Source organism: Limanda limanda, chromosome 19 (assembly GCF_963576545.1).
Source record: "Limanda limanda chromosome 19, fLimLim1.1, whole genome shotgun sequence".
Lineage (NCBI taxonomy): Eukaryota > Metazoa > Chordata > Actinopteri > Pleuronectiformes > Pleuronectidae > Limanda > Limanda limanda.
Window position 1 is genome coordinate 15,260,393 of NC_083654.1, and position 22,055 is coordinate 15,282,447.

Genomic DNA, 22,055 nt, shown 5'->3' on the forward strand with positions numbered 1-22,055 from the left:
TCTAAACCAGCCACCAGGGGGCTGTCAAGACGCTGCGGGCTTCACTTTCGGGTCCATGTCTCTACACTCAGCCCCCAGGAGATGGCGCCATAGGAGCTCTTTTGGGACCCAGACCTGAGAGTGGGGTTTTACTTTGAAACGTGTCACACAGGAAGTGATGCTGCGGGCAGTTTGACAGTGTGTGTCTCTGTGTGTGTGCGTGTGTTGAATCAGTGCCGGTGGACAGAGACTTTAGGTGAAAGGCAGTTATTCAGAGCTGGAGACTTCAGGTCCAGGAGGTCGATGACAACAGGTGGGAGCTGCTGGGACTTCTCACCTGTGGAAGGGACATGATAGCGTGACTTCAGGTCGGTCTGTGCTTCTTTTTAAACTTGTTGCAAGAATCTGGCTCGACTGGTCTCAACGAGGTCTAGTTTCCCCTCAATGCACGTTGTCAATATGGATTCAATTCATGTTCTCATCGTTATCTGCGTTGGTGAATAGCATTCGTTAGTTTTCTCACCTTAACGTTGAGTGAGTTTGTTCAAATTAAGCTGACTCGGTTTTTTTTTTTAAATAAATCCTACACTCACCAAGGTGTTTTATTTATCTGATAGGGAAAGAGCCCGTTAAACAACAGCAAAATACTGTAAATATATAAGATAATTTTCATCTATATACAACCTGAATTATATAAAATCACCTATTTGATATATATAACACAAATATATATATAAATATGGATAATTCATGTGCATGAAACATATATATGCTTTTATTATACTTAATAAACTGCAGAGTGTACACATGATAAATCAGAGGTAATCGTCTCCTCACATTAACCACATGCTGCTCAGTCTCTACTGCTTTTCCTGCCAAAACAATGGAATTATGATAGAAACTAGTTTGTGGAAGGAGACAGTTGAAGTGCAAAGGTTTATAAACTTAATTGTTAACCAACTTAACTTCCATTGGTAGTACACAAATCAATTGGTGTTTACAACTTGAAGTTATCAATGTGTAAGTATGATTCTAATCTGAACAAACCTAATTGATTTGTGCGTTTTTCCGTGTGGGTTCATGAATTCACTTGGATTTAATTAAGAAAGACACCTGATGGTTTCAGAGCAGTATCGTGCATGATATAGGAGGAATGTGTTTACATATTCTAACATTGCTCACTGGTCCATCTAGAAACGACAGCCTCATGTGAACAATGCCATTACAAAGAACAATAATGAGTCAGCAGCAACTTTCCCACGTGTTTCCATTGAGCGGTGCCAATATGTAAATTCTGATTTCCAATTCGATGGTAGAGTTTCAAGTTCACTGTGACACCAGCGTCACGTCTGTGAACTCCTAGAAACACTTAATCTTCTGTGTAAGCACATTAATTGTAATAACATCTAACAATAACATCAGCAGTCTCCTTCCTTTAGGCATTTCAGTTACATAAAACACACACTTGCCAGTAACTGTAGCATTAACTTCTTCTTGAGTCGACTACTTCAAAAGCTGCCTCCTCCCTGAGCTATGAAGCCAAACTTGTTTGTTAAAGGTCCCTGTGCAGCCTCTGGAAGCCTCAGCATGGGGTTACCTCCTCAAAGCTCAACTCTATTATTATTGGGTTTACTGATGGAGGAGTTCTTCCACTTTTCCTCTTCTCATTACTCAGAATCTCTGTAGAACGAAGCAGAAGCACTGATCTTACAACAAAAGGCACAAATTCTTGATGGATTCTCTCTGTTTTCCTCTTTGTGTGCCTCATCACTTTCACGACATCTGGATTTCATTAGATATTTGAGTGTGTGTCTGTTTGCAATAGTTTGCATGAGTAAGATGGTTCTAGAGCCGCTCTGATGTCGGACTCTTCTGAGTTTATGAGCAGAGCAAAACAACTTCCATTCACACGCACATACACACACGTACACTTGGTTTACAAAATGAGGGGTTTTCGGGGAATAGATGACTTAAATGTGTGTGTTGTGTTTCCGTGACACAGCAGGGTAGTTACTCAGAGGCCGGAATGGCCTGAAGACAAAGAGAAAGAGACAGAGAGAAAGAAAGCAAGTGGGTCGAAGGTGAAGGAAGAAGAGAAAAGGGCAAAGTCGGGGGCCAAAAAATGACAACAAATATAGGATAAAAGAGAAAAGTGGAGAAGCGGTTGATGGGCAGTATCCAGGGAGGTGTGATGAGAGAAAAGAAGAGGGAAGTTGAGAGAGAAAGGGCAAGCTAACACTGGTGTTTCTTGGGTTCAGTCTGCGGCTGCAACTAATGCAAGTCAGATGTTTACTCTTTGATGTGTTGGCCCACAGATACAGATGCAGTGGCCAGGTATGTTGATATGGACTTAGAGCTCCATGCTGTATTGATGATACCAGAGGATGAGTATAATTATGCAAGTGTACTGCAGGGTTACTTCTGTGAGAAGACTGTGGTTCTCTGCAGCTTCGTTCAGTCGTATGAATGCAAATTAATGAAAATACCCTTTTTTGATCCATAAAATCTGGATTGAATAGGTTTTTTCCCTGACTTGTGCCATATCCTTCCACCCAGTTTCATGCAAATCTTTCCTAAAATCAGCCAAAGCAGGATCACTTTGTCTTCTTTGAAAAAAGGACATAAGCAATATTACAGTTGAGTGATCAAAATTAACCCGGAGCTGTGGAAACCACAAATCATCTGTATCCACCAGGTTCTGCTTCACCGTTTCCCTCTCGGTTCACTCAGTTGATGCTGCTGACGTTTGCACCAGACCTAACATCTGCTTTGTGTGCACATGAGAATGGTGTGTACATGTGCAGGAGGTAGTGAGAAAAGAGAAGTGTGGGTGTGTGTGGGATCAGCGTCTGGTTTTAGGAATCTGTTGTGATTCATGGTCAAAATACACTGACCTTTACCGCAGCCTCTTGTCCTCATGTTACTTTACAAGTGGCTCTCTGTAACTATAACAAAGATGAGTGATCACAGTACATTGAGCTGAATAATGTGACATTCCCAGTGTGTGCGAAACAGTCCAGGTCAAATATTACCAGATGAAAAGGTCTGTTTTGTGATGATCCAGTAACTTTGCCATTGGTGAAACTGTTGTTTGTTGTTCATCAATTTGCAACATTTCCTCTTTGGCCACGACTGTCGACAAAGGTCTTCCTGATTTTTTGTTTTTGTTGCATCACTCAAAGTTGTAATGTTATGTGTGTTTCTCGCAGTGTGTGTGCTGGGTGTGATGGCAGAGCTCCCGTCTGGACTGCTGGAGGCCTGTTTGGTGCTCGGGGCCCCAAGTGATAAACTCAGAGACATTTACCAGGTATGGACGTCCACAAAGACGGAAGAAAACTCATGTACACACTGTCACATTCAAGTAGACATACAAAGTGTACAAAAACATATAAAGGGGCCTTTATGATTGCACTGGATTCTGGTTAATGAAGCTCTTCTGTATTTCATGAATCACACAATAAAATATTTCCAAACTTTGTCGCAGCTTCATCAGCAGAATAAGCTAAAGGAACCCCCCCTGCTGGACGCGGAGGTACTGCAAGTCCATGCCCCGCCCTTTGTTACCAAGGAGACCAACTCCAACCAGGCGATTGGTCCGGCGTTCAGCCGCGTCCAGAGGAGGAGGAGCTTCATCAAGAAGGTAAACTCATTGTTTGTATTTTGAAATGCTAAATTATTTTGTTAAAGGTGAGTTTTAGGACAGTTTAGAAAGTTGATATTTTTGGGAAATAAATTGTACTTTCTGTTTTGTGAGGCGTGATCCCACCAGCTGAGTCATCTTTGTACAGTCTGACCCAGTTTTTTTTTAATCGTTTTTGTTTTCTGCAGAAGAGGAGAGATCGTGTTGCGGAGACATCGTCTAACGGAGATACAGCCAATCGTTCCGAAGTGTCGTCAGCGACCGAGGACATCAGTGTTCCCAAGGATCTGGACCTCATCGCTCTGCCGCACCTGTGCTTCCCTGGTATAGTGTACACAACATGGTGCTATATCTTAGTACTTTGAATGATAGTCTTTGGCTGATCTGGGGCATCCACATGTTGTTGTTTTGTTGTCTCCCATATCAGAGCTTCTACATAAATCCAGCTTGTTTATTTACAACACGTGACTCTGGCTCTGCTCTGTCTTGTAACCTTGCCCATCTTTCTCTTAATTGTCAAAGGTGGTCTTCAGTTAGCCAATGAGCAGAAGGAAGACAGTTACCACTTCCTGGTTTTTACCGACTTGTTTGGGAACCGAACCCACGGAGTCGTTGTGCAGTACTACAGAGCCGTACAGGTACTAACACATCACACTCTCACAGCGCGAAGAACACTTAGAAGAGAATCACAGTGAATCCAGTAAATGCAGACAGATGATCCCATTGCTCTGTCAGTCCTGTCAGGAAAGCGCTGTCCAGAATGGCCACCGATGGACTTCATCGAAGAGTCGTCTCTACGCTCCCTTCGCTGTGTGCATCATCTCCAAGTTCCCCTACTACAACGCCCTGAGAGAATGCTTGTCCTGGTAACAACTTCCGTTAGATGATGGATAACCTGACCTTTGTTTTATGTTCAACTTTAACCCCGTCTCTGTGTCTCTCACCTCCTCCTCTCAGTCTCCTGGTCCAGTTGCGGCCTGCAAGACAAGCGGACATCGAGGAGACCATCAAGGAGTTTTCCGCCAAATTGTCACTGGTCCCTTTACCACCTCCTGGTCAACTGCACGTGGTCAGAAAACACTCACTAACCTTGACATTAGCTTTTTGTCTTTGCTTCGTCTTTATAGTAACGTGTGTGTGTGTGTGTGTGTGTGTGTGTGTGTGTGTCAGTCCTTCAGCCTCCGTCCTCTTCAGGTGGTTCTTCCATCCAGGGAGGATCAGGACAGCCCTGTTATCGACATCGACCTGCATCTACCTTTCCTCTGCTTCACGCACACAACGCTCCTCCAGGTAATTCACAAATCTACAGAGTGTCACAGCAGAAAAAGGGTAAAATATGAATTAATGAAATAATGGGTCCTGTGACAAGTAATTTCAGTTTAATTGTTAAATGAGAAACAAATATTGAGTTTAGTTACGCTCTCCTCTCCAGGTGCTGTCGTGTCTTCTTCAGGAGCAGCGGCTGGTCTTATTCTCATCAGACTGGGCTCGACTCACTCTGGTTGCTGAGAGTCTTCTGCTGTACCTGCAGGTCAGTGTCACAGGGACATTACGTCTTGTAAATACAGATCGCAACATTATAAAACTTTCCTTTCCTTCCTTTCTCTCTCAGCCTCTGTGCTGGCAGCAGCCCTATGTTCCTGTCCTGTCCGGAGGAATGCTGGACTTCCTCATGGCGCCCACTGCCTTCCTGATGGGCTGTCACATCAGTCACTTTGAGGAGGTTGCTGCCGTGAGTTTACCACTGTTACTTTCTATGTTCAGGCTTTATTCTTCTTTTTTTTCTGGCCCATTTGCTTTTCTCACCCAAGATGATGGAAGCAATGTTGATTATTTTTGTTTAAGATGATATTAAACTAATTTCAGAACTGTTGGTTTTCCCTTTATTAGGGAGGATGTATAATGGTCATGTTCTTGCGTTGTTTATTTAACTGAATACATTGCTTAACCAATACAACAATTATCACAACCAGGATTAATTACTAGATAAACAAATATTTCTTCAACTCTGCCCTAAAACATCTGTGCTTGTTTAGTGACATTAAACAAATTATAAGTTCTTTTTCAAAAGGGTGATCAATTATCAATATATAAATTGTATTGGTTGAACTGTAGAAGCCAAATCTGCCTAAACAACTTAAGAACAAGTAAATAACATGCATTCAAAAAAAATTTAATGAAAAATGTTACATTTATTTGTATATTTACTTATTTATTCATACATTTCGAAAGTCATTCATTTACTTGATTGTTTATTTCTAGATTTATTCATATACCATTGAGTCATTTATTCATTTCTTTATGTATTTTTGAATGTTTTTCACAGTATTTAACAATAGATGTCTATTCTCCTCTGTATTTGTGCTCATTCAGAGTCCGACAGAAACATTGTTTCACATATTTAACAGTAGCTGCCTGTCAGTGACACAAAGTCACTCTGTGTAGAAATGAATTGTGCCCATTGTACCTACAACAGTAGAGAATGTGTGTGTGTGTATTTATTCTACTGTATAGGAGACGGAGGACCTCATCCTGGTGAATGTTGACGATGGCATCATCCAGTCTTCGGGTTCGGAAACCATCGACCTCCCAGCCGTCCCTTTGTCTGCAGCTGAGAGCTTCATATCACGGTAACACACACACACACACAGACACACACACACACACACACGACAGCACAGTTGATTTATATACTTGAGTGATCCTGCAGTGGATTTGCAGTTTGAATTAAATCTACTCTATAAATACCTGCTAAATCAAATTAAAAGGGGAACGAGGCTAAGTCATTTCAGGCCACACTAAACTACATAGGTCTGACAGACTTGTTGTCTGTATTTACAGGGCCGAGTGTCTCCAGCTTCATTATGACTTGGAGCTGTGTCACCTCGGAGTGGGCACCGATGCCAATGCCCTGCGGTGCCAACGCAGAGACTGGCAGAGACGACTGAACTCACAGATACAAAACATCGCCCTGGAGCTCGTGGTCAACATTTTCAGGTGAGAGCTCTGCGAGTGTCACCGGGTTAATGAGACTAGAATAAAGTTGTTTTCGTCACCCGGCCTATTATGTTGTCTGTCTAAATGTACCTCTGTCTGTCTGCTCTCGTTTGTCGCTCTGTCAGAGACGTTCAGGACTTTTTAAACCACGAACACAGAGTTTTTAACAGTGAGGAGTTTCTGAGGACCAGGGAGCCAGCAGATCAGAGCTTTTACAAGAAGGTACGTGCACACATTTGCACAGGCAGACGCACACTGACACACTCACGCTGACACATGCTGCACGTTTCTCTTTGTTGCCGTCCGCAGGTTTTAGAAACGCATATCTTCCACTCATTCCTGCGAGACAGGCTGAACAGGAAGCGGGACACTTTCAGCCGCATGGAGCAGAACACGCGTAACAATGGTCACAGGTATGATGCCGGAGTTACATCATGTATGATATAATGACAGACATAATTCAACCTATTTAAACATCATCATTATTCCCTCCTGCGTATACCAATCGTTACCTCAACATCTGGCCTTTCACGCTGTCTCTCCAGGAATCGTGCAATGACGGACACTCCTCGTCGCCCTCCCATGTCTGACCTGTCCAGGACCGGCTACAGCAGCTACGCCAGCCCCAGCGACCGACTGAGCAAGCGGCTCGGAGCCAGCCTGCCCAACCTGGAGCAACCCGCCAGCGACTCTATGACCGCCATCAGCATCAGCCGGCCAGCCTCGTTCAGGAGGATGACCCCTGATATCGGTCAGTGCCATCGGAGGAAAAGGAGAAAGATAAAGCGTAGAGAGTGAATAAGGAGTGAATTCTTTACTAATTTGATTTATTTGTATTCCAGGGTTGAAGCTTCCTCAGAAAGCAGTGAAGGTTTTCCGTCTCCCAGAGTTCCCCCCTCCTTTGGCCTATCATTACGTGCAGAACTATTATTCGGACATGGTGGGTTCCCTGGGGAAGGCTATTAACGCAACACCACCCGAGGAATCTGCTCTTCTGGCAAGGTGGAAAAAATAAAATATCAAATATGAATATCTCAAGTTAACAGAATGACTCTGACTGACAACTATATGTCTTTGTTCCAGGTACCACTACCTGCGAGGTTTGGTGAACACTGTTTCGAACAAGCGTCTGGATGCACTGGAGGACTTCCAGAGTCTCTACAAGACGGACTCAGAGATCTTCCCCTCCCAGATGGTGAAGTCGCTGGTGGACTCCCTGCCGGAGGCTGAGCGGTTACAGGTCAGTCCGTCATGAAAGGTGACACTATGTCCTATTGCACTGTGAGTGCATGTAATAAAGGGAAGTGAATCCAAGGAAGAGTATTTCTAATTTAGTTCAGAGACACATATTAAATGAGAACATTGGTCACGGACTGTTTAGTTGTTCTCTTTTCGTCTTTAACTGAAAGTGAAACTTAAACTTAAAATGAACTTAAAATGAATCACTTAATACATTGAACAACAACTTTCCAAAGTTGGTCAATTAACCTAATAAAAAACTACTTCTCTCCAGATGAATGACTGTGGGTGTATTCAAATTATCAATGACTCAGTTTTTAAGCTCTCAATATATGTTGGATACTGATTATTCAATCATAGTACTGCTGTTGGATGATAACATTTCTCAGATGTGATATAAACTGTCTACAGATATAGTATTCTAGAAGGAGCTAAAATTATTAATCTCTCTACAGGCTGACAGGCGTCCTGAGCTCAAGCGGCTCATCAGCCGGGTCAAGAGGGACCAGGAGCGGGAACAAGCGAGTCACGGCAACGGCCACGAGGAAGATGCCGTGAAGCGCTTCAAGCTGCCGAAGAAATACATGCAGCTGGAGGAGTTTGTGAAATGTGTGCAGGAGTCTGGGATCGTAAAAGACCACGGGACCATTCTCAGGCTCTTCGATGCTCTAACTGTTGGTGAGTCGCACGGGTTGCTTTGTACAGCTCGTCTCAGCACACACACACGCACATACACACACACACACACACACACTCATGCACGTAAGTATTCAGCTGCACCCTCCTTCATCCTTTTTCCAGGCAAACATTTATTCCTTGGGTTAATCATTCCCTCACCGCTTCCTGAAGAAAGAGGTCGTGTCGTGCAGGCCTCTCTGCTGTTGTCGGTGTAACCAGGGCTCCAGTGGGCATTTAACGGCACTTGCAAACCATGATCCCCACATACCTTACCTTGTCTGTCCGGTACCTGGGCTTCCACTGTTTTGCATTGCATTTGGATTTGAATTTCAAACATGTCATGAAGAGGTCTGTGGATTTGAGCCTCGGTTCAGACGTTGTTGAGCAGCCACTCTCGGAGGTGCAGTGACCTGAATGTGACCTGACAACATTCCTCCAATCTCAGATTGATCATGTTAGTAAAGGCAAAGCGGAAAATTTGCTAATGAGTGTGGCAGCTAAATAGTGAGATATAAAGACATTTGTTTTTAATGTAAGATAAGAAGTTAGGAGCGGAAGGAAACTGTGAGAAAAGGGGAACTCACATATTTTTCCAGAAGCTGATGTTTTCACCGGAGTCATGACCTGGAAAGCAGGAATTTAACGTTGCACTGGGAGCTTATCATGTCCTCCACATTGGTTCAGTTTCCCCTTACCGACCGGCCCTGGTTTATTATGAGATAGAATCAACTGAATATGTACTGGTATCCACATAGTACCACAAATACAACTTCTTTAAGCCTCTGTGCCTTTGACAGCTTGTGGTCAGAGGCGTTATGGTTTCATGTACTCTGTATGTCCATTCTATTTTTGTGAAGAATACATCTCAAAAAGCCTTGAGGGAATTTCGTCAAATTTGGTGCAAATGAACTGATTAGATTAGAGGGATGAAAGGTCAAAGGTCAAGGTATTTTGAACATGATATCTCAAGTCTGCCTTTTGCAAAATCTGTTCAAATACTTAACAATTGTCGCTTGGACTCAAAGATTAACTGATTGTATTTCCCAGTGACCTCATATGAGCCAGAAAAAAAAATGTGGCTGAAATGTGACTTTACTGCTTCTCGTGGTCATTAACAGAGGCCTGTGTCTGTATGTTGTGTGAGTGTGTGAGTGCTCAGACTTTGTACTGTATCCAGTCATTGTTGTAATACAGTTGGGATGTCAACCCCCCCCCAACCACTCACACTGCTGGCAGATATGACTGCATGGAATGAGATAAAGTTGGCTCGGTCAGCCACCACATGTGTGCGTGTGTGTGTGTGTGGCACAGTCAACCATCTTGGAAAATGAGGGTTAAAATAAACTGTGAAACGTTTGTCTTACATGTTTTCAGCCTTTGCTGACACAGGATATTCACATTTCTGAGTGTGTGTTTGCTGCAGGTCATCAGAAGCAGGTCGGCCCAGAGTTGTTCAGCGTGTTTTACACCATCTGGAAGGAAACTGAGGCTGAAGCACAGGAGGTCGGTAGTATCTATGTTTTCCTTCTAAATAACAGTATAATGTCTCAGACAATATCTATTGAAGACTAGTAATATACATCGTAAGACATGTTTTCAGATAGAATATCAACATCATCTATCATAAGTGAAAATGAAAAGCTTTTTTAACTGTGTTTAAGGCTGAAGGAATTATACTAGTAGTCATTAGAAAATGACTTTCAAGCAGAAATCCCTGACATGCTGCCTCTGACTTGATACCTCAGATTTGAAGATTCCTTCTCATATGTGATAGTAAATACTACTAACAACTATCTTTAATAAAAATCGATTCTCTTGAGTTGACGCTGCAGTGATCGATGAAATGCTGCCGGGGCTTGGTTCAAAAGAAAACCAGCATCTGCATACTGTAGCTGTTGATGTCACATGGTCTGAGACCAGGATGAATCAGCAGAAACTCCAGATTCCACACTGCTGACTCGTATCTAATGTGATTGTCAGGTGTGTTTACCAGCATCTGTGTTGGAGCACATTGAGCCCAGCGAGTGCGTCTTCAAGCTGTCCTCCTCGGTCAAGACGAGCCGCGGTGTGGGCAAGATCGCCATGACCCAACGCCGGCTCTTCCTGCTCACCGAGGGACGGCCGGGATACGTTGAGGTGGCACAGTACCGAGATTTGGAGGTGAGACAAGAGGGAGGATGGAGATGGGGTCGTTTTAAAGAAGGTTTTCTTGGTATTCACATATCGGATTAACGTCATGAAACAGAATTGCAATTTCATCAGGACTAAAAGCTTCAAAAGGTCAGAATCCTTTTAGGATATTGATCCTGTGTTGTTGATCCACATGTCTTGTCTTTATCTCCTCTCTCTCCTCAGGAGGTGAAGGTGTCCTCGGCTCCCTTTCTGCTCCTGCGGATCCCCAGCCTGAAGCTGCGCGTTCGGGGCAGGAAGGAGGCGTTCGAAGCCAACCTGAAAACGGAGACGGAGCTCTGGAACCTGATGGTCAAAGAGATGTGGGCCGGACGCAACATGGCTGATCAGCACAAGGTGAAGTTTGAATTGAAAAGAGTGTGTCTGTGTGTGTCTGGTATGAGGGAGTGTCAGTGTGAGGGAGAAGCAAGGATTTGAATGAAGTGGAATAAATGCATGAGAACAGAAAGTAATTAGATGTGTGTTTATTACTCACACAGTGCCTCTATGTAGAAATCAGTTAGTGTGTGTGTGAACTTCAGTGACCTGTGGGTGTGGTTGAAATTCAACGAGGCGTACATCACCATAAACGCCATGAAACCAGATGTTGTCATAATCTGTGTCTCTCACTTCTGTCTCTTTTTTACTCTCATTTACATCTTCTCTCTCAATTCCCCTTATTTCCGGTATAGGAACAGTTTATGTTGTTATATTATATATATGAATTTGTTCAGTTTGTAGTAACTGTGAATGTTCCTCCAGGATCCTCAGTACATGCAGCAGGCTCTGACCAACGCCTTGTTAATGGATGCAGTGGTGGGCAGCCTTCAGAGCAGTAAAGCTATCTATGCTGCTTCTAAGCTGGCTCACTTCGACCGCATCAAGACGGAAGGTAGAGGAAAGATGCTGCTCATTACAGTTGGCTTTGATTTTTACAATCTGAAGTGTTGTTTCATTCAGTTTGTTATTAAATTGCTTTGGTTACTGACTCTATTTAATGCTATTTGCTTAGTAAAACACTTTGGAACACTTTGGAAACTTAATGTGACTCTTAATAACTCAGCAGAAGTTTGTAGATTTTTTTTTCTCTTCTGGGCTTTTAGAGTTTGTGCCGTCACCACCAGGTAAAGGTCAGTGACTTCTCCTTTGTGTATTTTCAGTCCCCATGATGGTTCCCAAGACGACTGCAGAGACGCTAAAGCACAAAATAAACCCCTCGCTGGAGCTCGCTGCGCCTCAGCCTGTGGACGTACTTTTATACACACTAGGTACACTACACACACACACACACACACACACTCACACACTCACACGTGCATTCTGAGCACCATGCAGCCTGTTTTGTTTGAATGTAAAGAGGCAGATGATCATAAAACTGCTACGTAAAGTTTCTCCGACACTTCCTCCTCTGCTCTCCTTCACAGGAAAACAACAAAAAGGAAGTTGGGTAGTATTTTAGAATTACATAGAGGGAGGCTTTTTCTCAAGGTTGCTGTGGGAAGAGCCATTAATAGAAAGTTTAGCCTTTCCAGTGGGAGCTGGGAAGTCATTTGACACACAGGACGAGTGAGGGTCCGAATGTTAACGTGTCAGTAACGGGTGATGCTTTCACTTTCTCTCTGAGGGGAAACAGTAATAAATCCACTAAAGCTTTGGACATGTAATCAGCAAAGATATCCTGAGTTACACATTGAGCCGCATTAGCTACTGTCTATTAGATCTTTACCGTACAATATGATAAAACTGTTTCAACTAGGAAACTTAGTTTCTTAAAGATTGTGTTGTGACTTTGCTCCTCTTCTGTGCCGACGAATCTTCCTACCCTTCCGTCCACAATTATGAATTTATGAAGCTGTTAATATATAACCTACAAAATCTATTTTGTTGTAGGACGGTAAAGCAAATATACAAACTCCTGACACTAAGAAAATAACAATTTAACAATAGCTAACTGCAGTTTTTCTTGTTTTTTAATAATTTGGTAGTAAAATGACTACATCCTCTTTCATCAGTAAAATATTTAACATTGTCAGGCAAACAATAATCCATGTTACCGTGAGGGTCATAGAGCAGCATGTGCGTGAACAGTCAAAGTCACCTTGAGAATTAAAGGATTTTGTAGTTACTTATAAACCATAAAGTTCCACTTGTTGCTCAATTTAACGACATAGATTGGTGACAAATTAGGAAATAACCCAAATAAGCAGGTTGAGAAAATATACTCCCACACTTGGCATGGGGGGGCAACTGAATGAATACAAATATTTATATATCTGATGAAAAGATTTGTGTTTTATTAGCCCTGATGAGCCTCAGAGATTTGTAGGATCAACTATATATAAAGATGGACGACATGACAGCGCTCCCTAAAAGTGAAGCCGAAGACTCTCAATTGCCCCCTGGTGGCTAGTTTCAGTATTTGTCATAAACCAGGTGAAACGTCATGATTGACAGCTGAGACTCACTCGCAATTGGTCGAGCATGTGTATTTCTGGCACCTGGATGCAACTGCGACTCCACCCCACAATCGCTGCTGCAAATTCTCTGGCAGCGAATAACCTCATGTCGCAATATGGCGTCGATCGAATCTTGGATATCTTTATATACAGTCAAAGGAACTTTTCAACACAGTTAATGATGCCTTTAAATTACCTTGCTCCTGAAAATAACACTTTTTTACTACCGTTCCCCTTCCCTTTAATTTGACAATGGCTGGCAGACTGGAGCATTATTTGGCAGGAAGCATCTTACCACAAAGCCCTTCAGCGGACCGACCATCTGGGGCCACTTAAATGCCCGGCTGGTGGCAGACTGACCCCCGGCACTAACACACTCATTCTCTGTGATCCACATATGTACAGACTCTGCTCAGTTCTTCTATAGTCCTCAGCTCTTTGGGATTTCTCTCGGTGAAAAGAACAAATCTGTCTATTCAGATCCTCCCTCCCTGCCTCTCGCTGCCTCCCTCTGACTCTCCCCTCTTTCCCTCGAGTGTGGATATAGGTCACTGACTTGAATTAGTGGCACAAGGCCACCTCACTCCTCCCCCCCCCCTCGCTCCTCTCCATTCCCTTCTCTCTTTAACTTTTTGCGTCCAGAGCCCCACTCCTGAGGTCAGTCTTTTACTTTCCTTGTCCCACTATCACCCTGTGACTCTTCTCTAAATTACAGGATGTTACTCTCTTTGTTTTCGCCAGCCTTGCTTTTAAAATAGCGATGGGTCCGTTAGAGGAAATCTGACCGTTAGGTGAAGCCTGGGTGGAGTCACGCTGCAACATGAAGTGTTTCCATTCAAACCGTTGACTCCTCTCTCCTGGGAGGTTCCTGACATTTCAAAAGCTCCAGTCACAGAGGTTGTTTCTTTTCGCTGTCAGGGTTTTACAAAATGGGTTTAACATAATTTGATCAATCTTTTTGTAAACTGATTCAATAGTAAGTCACTGGTAAAGTTAAGTTAAACACTCTTAGCTGTTGTTTGCGATAATGTTTTGAGAAATATATATAATGTGTTTGTGTGTGTGTGTGTGTGTGTTTTCAGGTCAGTTGTGGGTGTCTGTGAGCGGAGGGAAGGTGATGGTATTCGATGCCTCCAGCTGGTCCCTCACACACACCTGCCAAGTTGGCAATGCAAAACTGGTAAGAAAAGCATCCATAGTGTAGTTCTTAAATTAAAAAAACCTTGGTTCTTAAATAAAAAACAATTTAAGAAGAACTGGTAAAAGAGCGTTAAATGTGCAATAATCTTTTTTTTAATTTTATTATCAGTGGATGAAACAACTACTTATATGTTCAAGGTCATCTTCGGTAACAAACTCACTCTCATCAGTTCATTTCTAGAGTCCACTGGCTCTTGTTTTGATTTTAAAAAAGCCCTGTGCCTCCTGGCCAGCACCAAACGACACAGCAGGGGAGATTTCAGCAGATAAAGAGACAGACATTTCCCTTGGTGGAGTTAGTGGTGTGCAAACTGTGAATGCTATACAATAACAACACCACTACACCCCTATTTTACTACACAGTGAACACGTGTGTAGGTTGAACTCCACGTCTGCATGTAACAAATTATTTATTTGCCTGCTTGCTCGCACATATATATGCATATAGTTTTCTTTTTAAAAGGATAAATAATAGTTTTTCACAAATCTTTACCTTTATCTGTAAAATACAGAGAGAAACAAAAAGCCTTTTTATCAGCAGTAGTGCAGAATCAAAATAGTTTACCTTTTCCCCCCGTTGCTTCATTTCAAACAGCGCCGGTGTTATCTAAAGGCTTTTCAAACACAGGGAGTATACCACAGTTTATTATTTTACATTACACTTCTACATTCCTCCTACAGCATTCCTGAGAAAACGTAAACAAGTGGAAGTTCTCAGCAGCGTCTTAAAGCTCCTGTAGGTGAACGTTCTGCCTAAACGAGGTTAAGGACGAGTGTAAAGTTTTTGAGGCCCTTCTCAGGACTGTGCTAATCACTGAGCTGCACCACAAGCATGCAGGTCACAGTCACATGAAGAACGTTAAGTTATCTGTGTGTGAGAAAGATACAGGGAGAGTGGGTGCTTTCCCTGGAGTCCACCATCATATTTGCACAGGCTCTGCCACAGTTGGGCATTTACAACAGTAGCTACTTGAAGCACGAAGGCTGAAAGTAACAACTGATGGAGAGTAAATGAAGACGTTGATATTAGTTGAATTGTTGAAAAGGACAGTAGGTTTTGTAGTTTCTAGGAACAATGCGCCACCTAGTGGAGAGGTTGGATATAACTTTACATCTACGCTAAAATATTTTCCCTAGTGGTTGTGGATACAAAAATGTTTGACACCATTAACTGAATTTCAAAGTAATCCATTCACTATCATCTTAGTTATTTATTGATGTATTCAATCATTCATTCCTGGTTTATCTGATAGGGACAGAGACATGGACAAATTGAAAACAGCCGTCTGATGCAAGTACCACAGCATTTATAGAAGAGGCTTATTTGGCTTTTATGAAAATAGTTGATAGAACAGAGAGATAAAAGATATATAGAAATATAAAGCAAGGGAATATTAAAGTGACCAAGACAATATACATGAAACACTTTAAGAATTGTTCACAAATAAGATAAAGAAAAGCAGAAACCAGCTTCAGTTTAGAGGCCGGAACCAGCAAATAGTTTTAGTCTGAATAAAAACTTGATCAGCTAATTAGGTTTGAACAACTCAACTCAATCTAAAGGAAACTAGTGTTACTACTGTAAACTTTCTATTACTCATCCAGACGTGTTGTGTTACTGTTGAACCTGGAGAATCTTCGGTTTTCTCTTCTCTGCGTCCGTGTGACTCCAGAACGGTAAAGTGTGTGTTTTCCTTTCAGAACTGCATGCTGGGAGTTGACAAGGATCAGGTGTGGATGGGCTCCGAGGACTCTGTTATCTACATCATCAGCATGGTGGCCATGGTGTGTAACAGACAGCTGACTGAACACAGGGGGGAGGTCACGGGACTGGCGCTGGACACGGACAAATACAGGTAACACACACACACACACGTGTGTAACCTTAGGATTTATCAATGTACAAATCCATTCAAGGTCAAAGGGACATGTAAAGTGTTAAAAAGTACCACTGTACTTTGTTCTTCAGCCAGAAGGTGGCGTACTCCTGCAGTGCAGAGGGAACAGTGATGGTGTGGGACGTATCAACACTACAAGTCAGTTTGAAACCAACATGTCATTTGTAATTTTCTATGTATTGTTCTGAAAGGTCAAAAGGTCATACTATGTGATTCAGTTTGCTAATTTAATCATCAACTTTTAAATTTATCTTAACTTTCACTCACTGCTGTTTGACGCTTTCCTCACTGAAGTTGCAGATTTGTTTCTGGTTCATTGAGTTTTTCCATTTTGAAACCACTCAGGTGAAGAGACACTTCCGCCTCTCCTGTGATCGACTGGTGTCTGTCACCGGCTGGAACGGGAAGCTGTGGTGCTGTAAGTTTCACACCTGCACGTTAATGTGTTAAAGTCGAAATCTGAAAGCTGAGTAACCCAATCATGTCCGTCTGTCTCTCTCTCTCTCTCTCCAGGCTCCAGAGACAGTATAATGGAGGTGTGGAGGAACGGCTCATTGAAGCATCGTCTGAATCTGCCGGAGCAACAAAAAGGAGCTACACTTACATTCAGCTCTTTACTGCTGTTAACTGAGGTGACACACACACAAAAAACACAAACACACACACACACACACACACACACACACACATGATTACCTTAATCATAGACCGTATAAAAAGATGGGCGCCGTGTCCCCACTTCCTCCCACGATCCATGATCTTGTGCCGATGACATGATTTGGAGCCAGAATCTGCGCAGTAGCAATCAGAGGAAGTCGCAAAGTAGTGAGGTCCCACCGAGAGACATGCTCGACCAATCATGAGGCAGCCTCAGCTGTCAATCATGACTAATTGAACCCAAACTTAATGGAAAAAATGAACCTCTGAACATCCATCAGTATTTAGTTTAGGCACTCTGACTTTTTAATGTGGCAAATGTCCTATCCACTTACATGGAGGAGGCAGGGATTATGAGCTGTTTTGCAGCCAGCCACCAGGGGGTGATCAAGACGCCTTGGCTTCACTTTTTGGAGCATGTCGTCCATCTTTACAGTCTCTGATCTTTCCCTTTCTGTTGCTCTGTATTTTTTTTAAGCACTTGTGACTCATGTTTGAGTGTGATGTGTGTTTCTGTTGTATGTGTCAGAGGGAGGAGCTCTGGAGTGTGTGCGTTGACTCTGGAGAAGTGTGTATCTGGTGTATGAAGGAACCTACCAAACCGTTCCACCGTGTGGTGCTACAGGACTGCACTGGATGTTACTGCATGATTAAAGTGAAAAATCAGGTTATTATACAGAACTCATACACAAACACAAATTCCTTTTCATGCATTATAACAAGAGCAGTGACGTGGAATAAAACCACTCTATGTGACTTATTATCCCCTCCAGGTGTGGGTGGGTGGTGTCGGCCGCAGCTCCACCAAAGGAAAGATCTACATCCTGGACACGGAGCGCCGAGTGGTCCTGAAGGAGCTTCACGGTCACAGCGACAAGGTGACGGCGCTCTGCTCCGCCGAGGACCGCTACGTCCTCAGCGGTGCCGGCAAACATGACGGGAAGATCGCAATCTGGAAGGTGGAGTAGGCGAGGTCTACGGACTGGAAAATGGACAAAGTAACTCTGTTCTGAGACTCGTTCGAAGGATCCCGGGTTGAGAGTCTGTGGGAACAAATACAAAGGGCCAAGTAACAGGAGGGGAATCAAATTCACAACCTCGACCTGCAACTGCGTCACAGAGATGTGAAGGAGTCACATGGTCGTCATGTGAAGTTTACATTAAGCGTCACCAGCTGAGCGGCTGAGCTCCTGCCTGCTATGAAGTGGTGAAATGCTGACATTACCGATTTTACCGGAATATGAAGGACGAATGAAGACTGAAAAAAGTAAAGTGGATGCAGACAAGTTCTGCCGGGTTTGTACTTTTACTCCAAATTGCTTCACTTCACCGAAGGTTTATACATTTTTTTGTATTTATATTCTGCTCCTCCCATGCATTATGTAATGCTGATCCCTGTTTATTGTGAGTTTAATCACACTAGTGTTACGTGGGAACATCGTGTGACTGAGCCGAGCCTCCAGCTGTGTCTTTGAGCCGATTCCCGCAGCTCAAACTACCCTGCGAATAAAACTGGAGAGTGAGCCGTCGCTGTGGGGAAGCTTATTATGATGGAAGTTATCCTTTGATGGAAAACACACAGTGGAGAGTGATGGAGAAACAGGGTGAAAGCAGATACAGAGCTGGGACTCGTGACACACCACCGACATGTGATATCCAGTGAGGTGTGTCTCAGAGGAACTTGAATACGTCCTGCAACAACTGGAGTCTGTCAGCGATTTAAAAACACAAAGCAAGGACCAATCCCAAACGGTATACGCCTAATATAATTTACCTTGCTTTTAAAGTTGCTACATTTTCTTTACAAATATAGTTTGATCTGTTTTAACCAGGAAGGTTTTTGTCTCACAACGAGGATATGAAGGTCCTTGTCAGAAACAATTGCAAACAAACCCAAGTTTCCGGTTTTAAAACAGTTAATGCAGATATTTATAATTCTAAGGAAAGAAACAAGCCATAAAACACATGTTAAATATCTATTTATGTGCTGTAGAAGTTAGTGTTATTTACAGTGTTAGTGTTACTTGTATTAACAAAGTGAAACCAGACAGACTGATGTTATTGATTCTTCACATACGGAGAAAATTATTTTTCTTACTTTTACTTTAACTTTCTGTAACTTTACTTTATACAGAAGGTGCACTTTCTTTTTTTGTAACTTTTTTTATCAAAACATTACCAGTGGGATTTGAGCAATGAAACACTTGGGAGACACCTGAGGTTCGATCAAAGGTTCAACTAATAAATCTCTACAGTGTGTATAACTGTTGAACATAAATGTGACACATACTCTTTTGTAAACGAAACTCTGCAACAAAACCAATGTATTTATATATATATTTTTTCCAACTGGATTTTTGTATGACTGTATGAAACTGCACAATATATATATTCTCCAAGATTGTCAGCAAGGTGTTTTTTAAAGCAACAGTGAAAAAGTTCAATACACTATTTAAAGGATGTGTGGAGTTTGTCTTTATTTTCCACCAGAGGTGACTTGCAGCCATCACAGGATGAGAAAGCAGTACTTTTTCTATTGTACATATTTTTCTTTATGTGCTTATCACACATTGATCGTTGCTTCTTTCTTGGGAAACTCACGAAAACAGGTTATTCAACAGGTTGGGAACCACTGTCTGCGCCAGGTAGTAAATTCAGGCTGAGCATTTTTGAAATATGACAAATTAATAGGTCTTGAAATTGTATTGCGTCTAAGCAAATTATCATATTATCACTACTGTTGTGCATTTCTTTCAGTTGACCGAAAGAGGGCGCCACATATTTAGACAGGTTAAAGTGGCAGGCAAGTGTTTATGAAGTTGAGATAAACAGATCACAACTCCTAATGTCAACCCTAACCCTACCTGCAGTAGAATTGATAGTGAAAAAAGCTTAACTAAATATTACATTAATTATATACTCAGCAGAATAACAGTTTTTTTCAATTAGATCTTAAAAAGTATGGTTTCAGCCTCAGTGTTTCTATTTTTTCTAACATCTGGTCAGAACTTCAGAGAAGAGGAAACCAGTAAGTATATGTATAAACTCCAAGGTGAAACCTACCTTCATGCTCATCAAATAATATTTCTACTTGTGCAATTAGGTTTGTGCGACTGTTTGTGTGCCAGGCGTCGTTTTGTTTACCAAAAGCCGAAAGCGGCTGTCAATCTCTCACCATGAGAGTTCACTCGAGCCTCAGCTGCTGCGGAAGATAAGAGGTTTTATGCCACTTATCAGTTTCCTCAAATTCACTAACTCACAGGAAGTGAGTGATGGATTTAAGTGAATAAACGCAATTGCTGTTTTTGCTCTAAACTGAAGCTTATTGAATTCACTCTAGAGAAAAAAGATCTGCTCCGTTTTTCTGATGAGTTACCCTACCTCAAAATCAAGGGGAAAAACTGACATGAGAGTTGCCCGAAAGTGAAACCAAAGCATCTTGATCACCAACTGGTGGCTGGCTGCAGTAAAGGTCATAAATCTGACCTCCTTAATTAGTTTAGAGAGTTCAATTGAATCAGATATGCCTCAAAATGTAATTAGACGAAGGTCCCCTTGAAAATAAAATTCAGCCTCTCTGACTCTTGTATATCCTTTTATGCAAATTAGCTTTGACGTTAGCTGAAACAAATGCTAGGTCACCTCTCATTAAACTGTACTGTACTGCAGCCAGCCACCAGATGGCGATAAAGACACTTTGGCTTCACTTTTGGGGAGCTGTCCCGCGTCCATCTTTATATCTTTATTTTAACCAGTCAATGGATAAAACTAGTTCCCCTTGAATGTAGTTGAATATACACATAAAGAAGCCTAAAATGGAAATAGTAAAGGTATTTTTATAATAACAAAAGAGGAATTTTAAACTTTATTTATAAAGCACCTTTCTAAACAGTTACAAGGCGCCTCACAAGTTAAAACTAAAATATTGAAGGCAACAATTACAACAGGCAACACTTTTAAAGGAATTCAAAATATGATTATATGCTATTATTTTATATACATTTTTGATAGATAGATAGATAGATAGATAGATAGATAGATAGATAGATAGATAGATAGATAGATAGATAGATAGATAGATAGATGGGTAGATTACTTTATTGATCCTCGGAGAGAAATTAAGTTATCATAGCAGCCAGCCAGGCATATCAAAATACAATAGAATAGATGGTAAAATATACACCATGAAAGTAAAGAAGATACTCAAGGTGCAGTGGAAGTCCAATACACTATTAAAATATGACAGAATTTCTATAAATGATAAGGTGTCTTGTGACTTTAAAAAACAAAAATCTGTCTCTCTGCTTGTTTTTTGTTCCACCAACATCACGGCGGAGGAAGCTATATATAATTATAATTATGTGCTGTTATATTTAAAATCGCTTCATTCATTGTTTACGTTTAAAACTGCTTATTTCACTGTTTGCTTTTTAACTGTTTCCTATTGTTTGCCTTGAGTTTCTCGTTTTACAACCTGTAAAGACTCTTGTAACCTTGTGTTTTGAAAGGTGCTCTACAAACAAAGTTTAACGCAAGTATTTGATCATCACAACATTTTATCTATACAAAATAATTACATTATCCACCTCCTAATAACAACGAGCCCCATACGTCTCCTTTAACACAAATCAGCTGCCGCTTGTTTTGTGTACCACCGCCGCGGTCCCGCCCCTTTATGCAGATGAGCCCCTGACGTCGGCGGAAGCCATCTCTTCCGACGCTTCTTCCCTTTAAAGGCGGATTTAAAGCTCCGACCTCCGCTGCAGCTGCAGAACCACCGAGGAGCAGCGACCGTCCCAGCACAGAACCAGTGGAACCAGCGGAACCAGCGGCTGACAGCACCCGGCGAGGGGAGCTCCGGGGCCGGCTCGAGCACCGGGACCGACAACACGGGTACGGAGGGGTTGTTTTTGCAGCCGTTTGCAGCCGTTTGCAGGTTCTCCGGGTCTCCGGCTGTCCGGCTAATAACACAGCATCTCAGGTTGCTGCTGCAGAGAGGAGGAGGAGGAGGAAGAGGAGGAGGAGGAGGAAGAAGCAGCAGCAGTACTGTAGTTGCAGGAGGCCTGTGTCCAAAAACAAAACGAGCCAGAGAGGAGTAGACAGGCTCTCAGGTTTCTAAGTGGGCTGCTCTAATTATACAGT

The 22,055-nt window shown here is 42.3% G+C and overlaps 1 protein-coding gene across 1 annotated transcript; it reads left to right on the forward strand.

The window, feature by feature from the left end:
• Positions 1-283: 283 nt before the first annotated feature.
• dennd3a (DENN/MADD domain containing 3a) lies at positions 284-19,340 on the forward strand. The gene is made up of 30 exons (XM_061092467.1): positions 284-347; positions 3,189-3,286; positions 3,464-3,619; positions 3,808-3,943; positions 4,142-4,257; positions 4,355-4,485; positions 4,577-4,688; positions 4,790-4,909; positions 5,052-5,150; positions 5,232-5,351; positions 6,134-6,249; positions 6,461-6,616; positions 6,742-6,838; positions 6,926-7,029; positions 7,162-7,367; positions 7,459-7,618; positions 7,700-7,856; positions 8,311-8,533; positions 9,957-10,036; positions 10,514-10,693; positions 10,889-11,059; positions 11,465-11,594; positions 11,863-11,970; positions 14,241-14,338; positions 16,060-16,214; positions 16,328-16,394; positions 16,602-16,674; positions 16,770-16,888; positions 17,443-17,580; positions 17,687-19,340. Exons 2-30 carry the CDS (start codon positions 3,206-3,208, stop codon positions 17,879-17,881), a joined length of 3,804 nt encoding a protein of 1,267 aa, XP_060948450.1. The 5' UTR covers positions 284-347; positions 3,189-3,205; the 3' UTR covers positions 17,882-19,340.
• Positions 19,341-22,055: the final 2,715 nt, after the last annotated feature.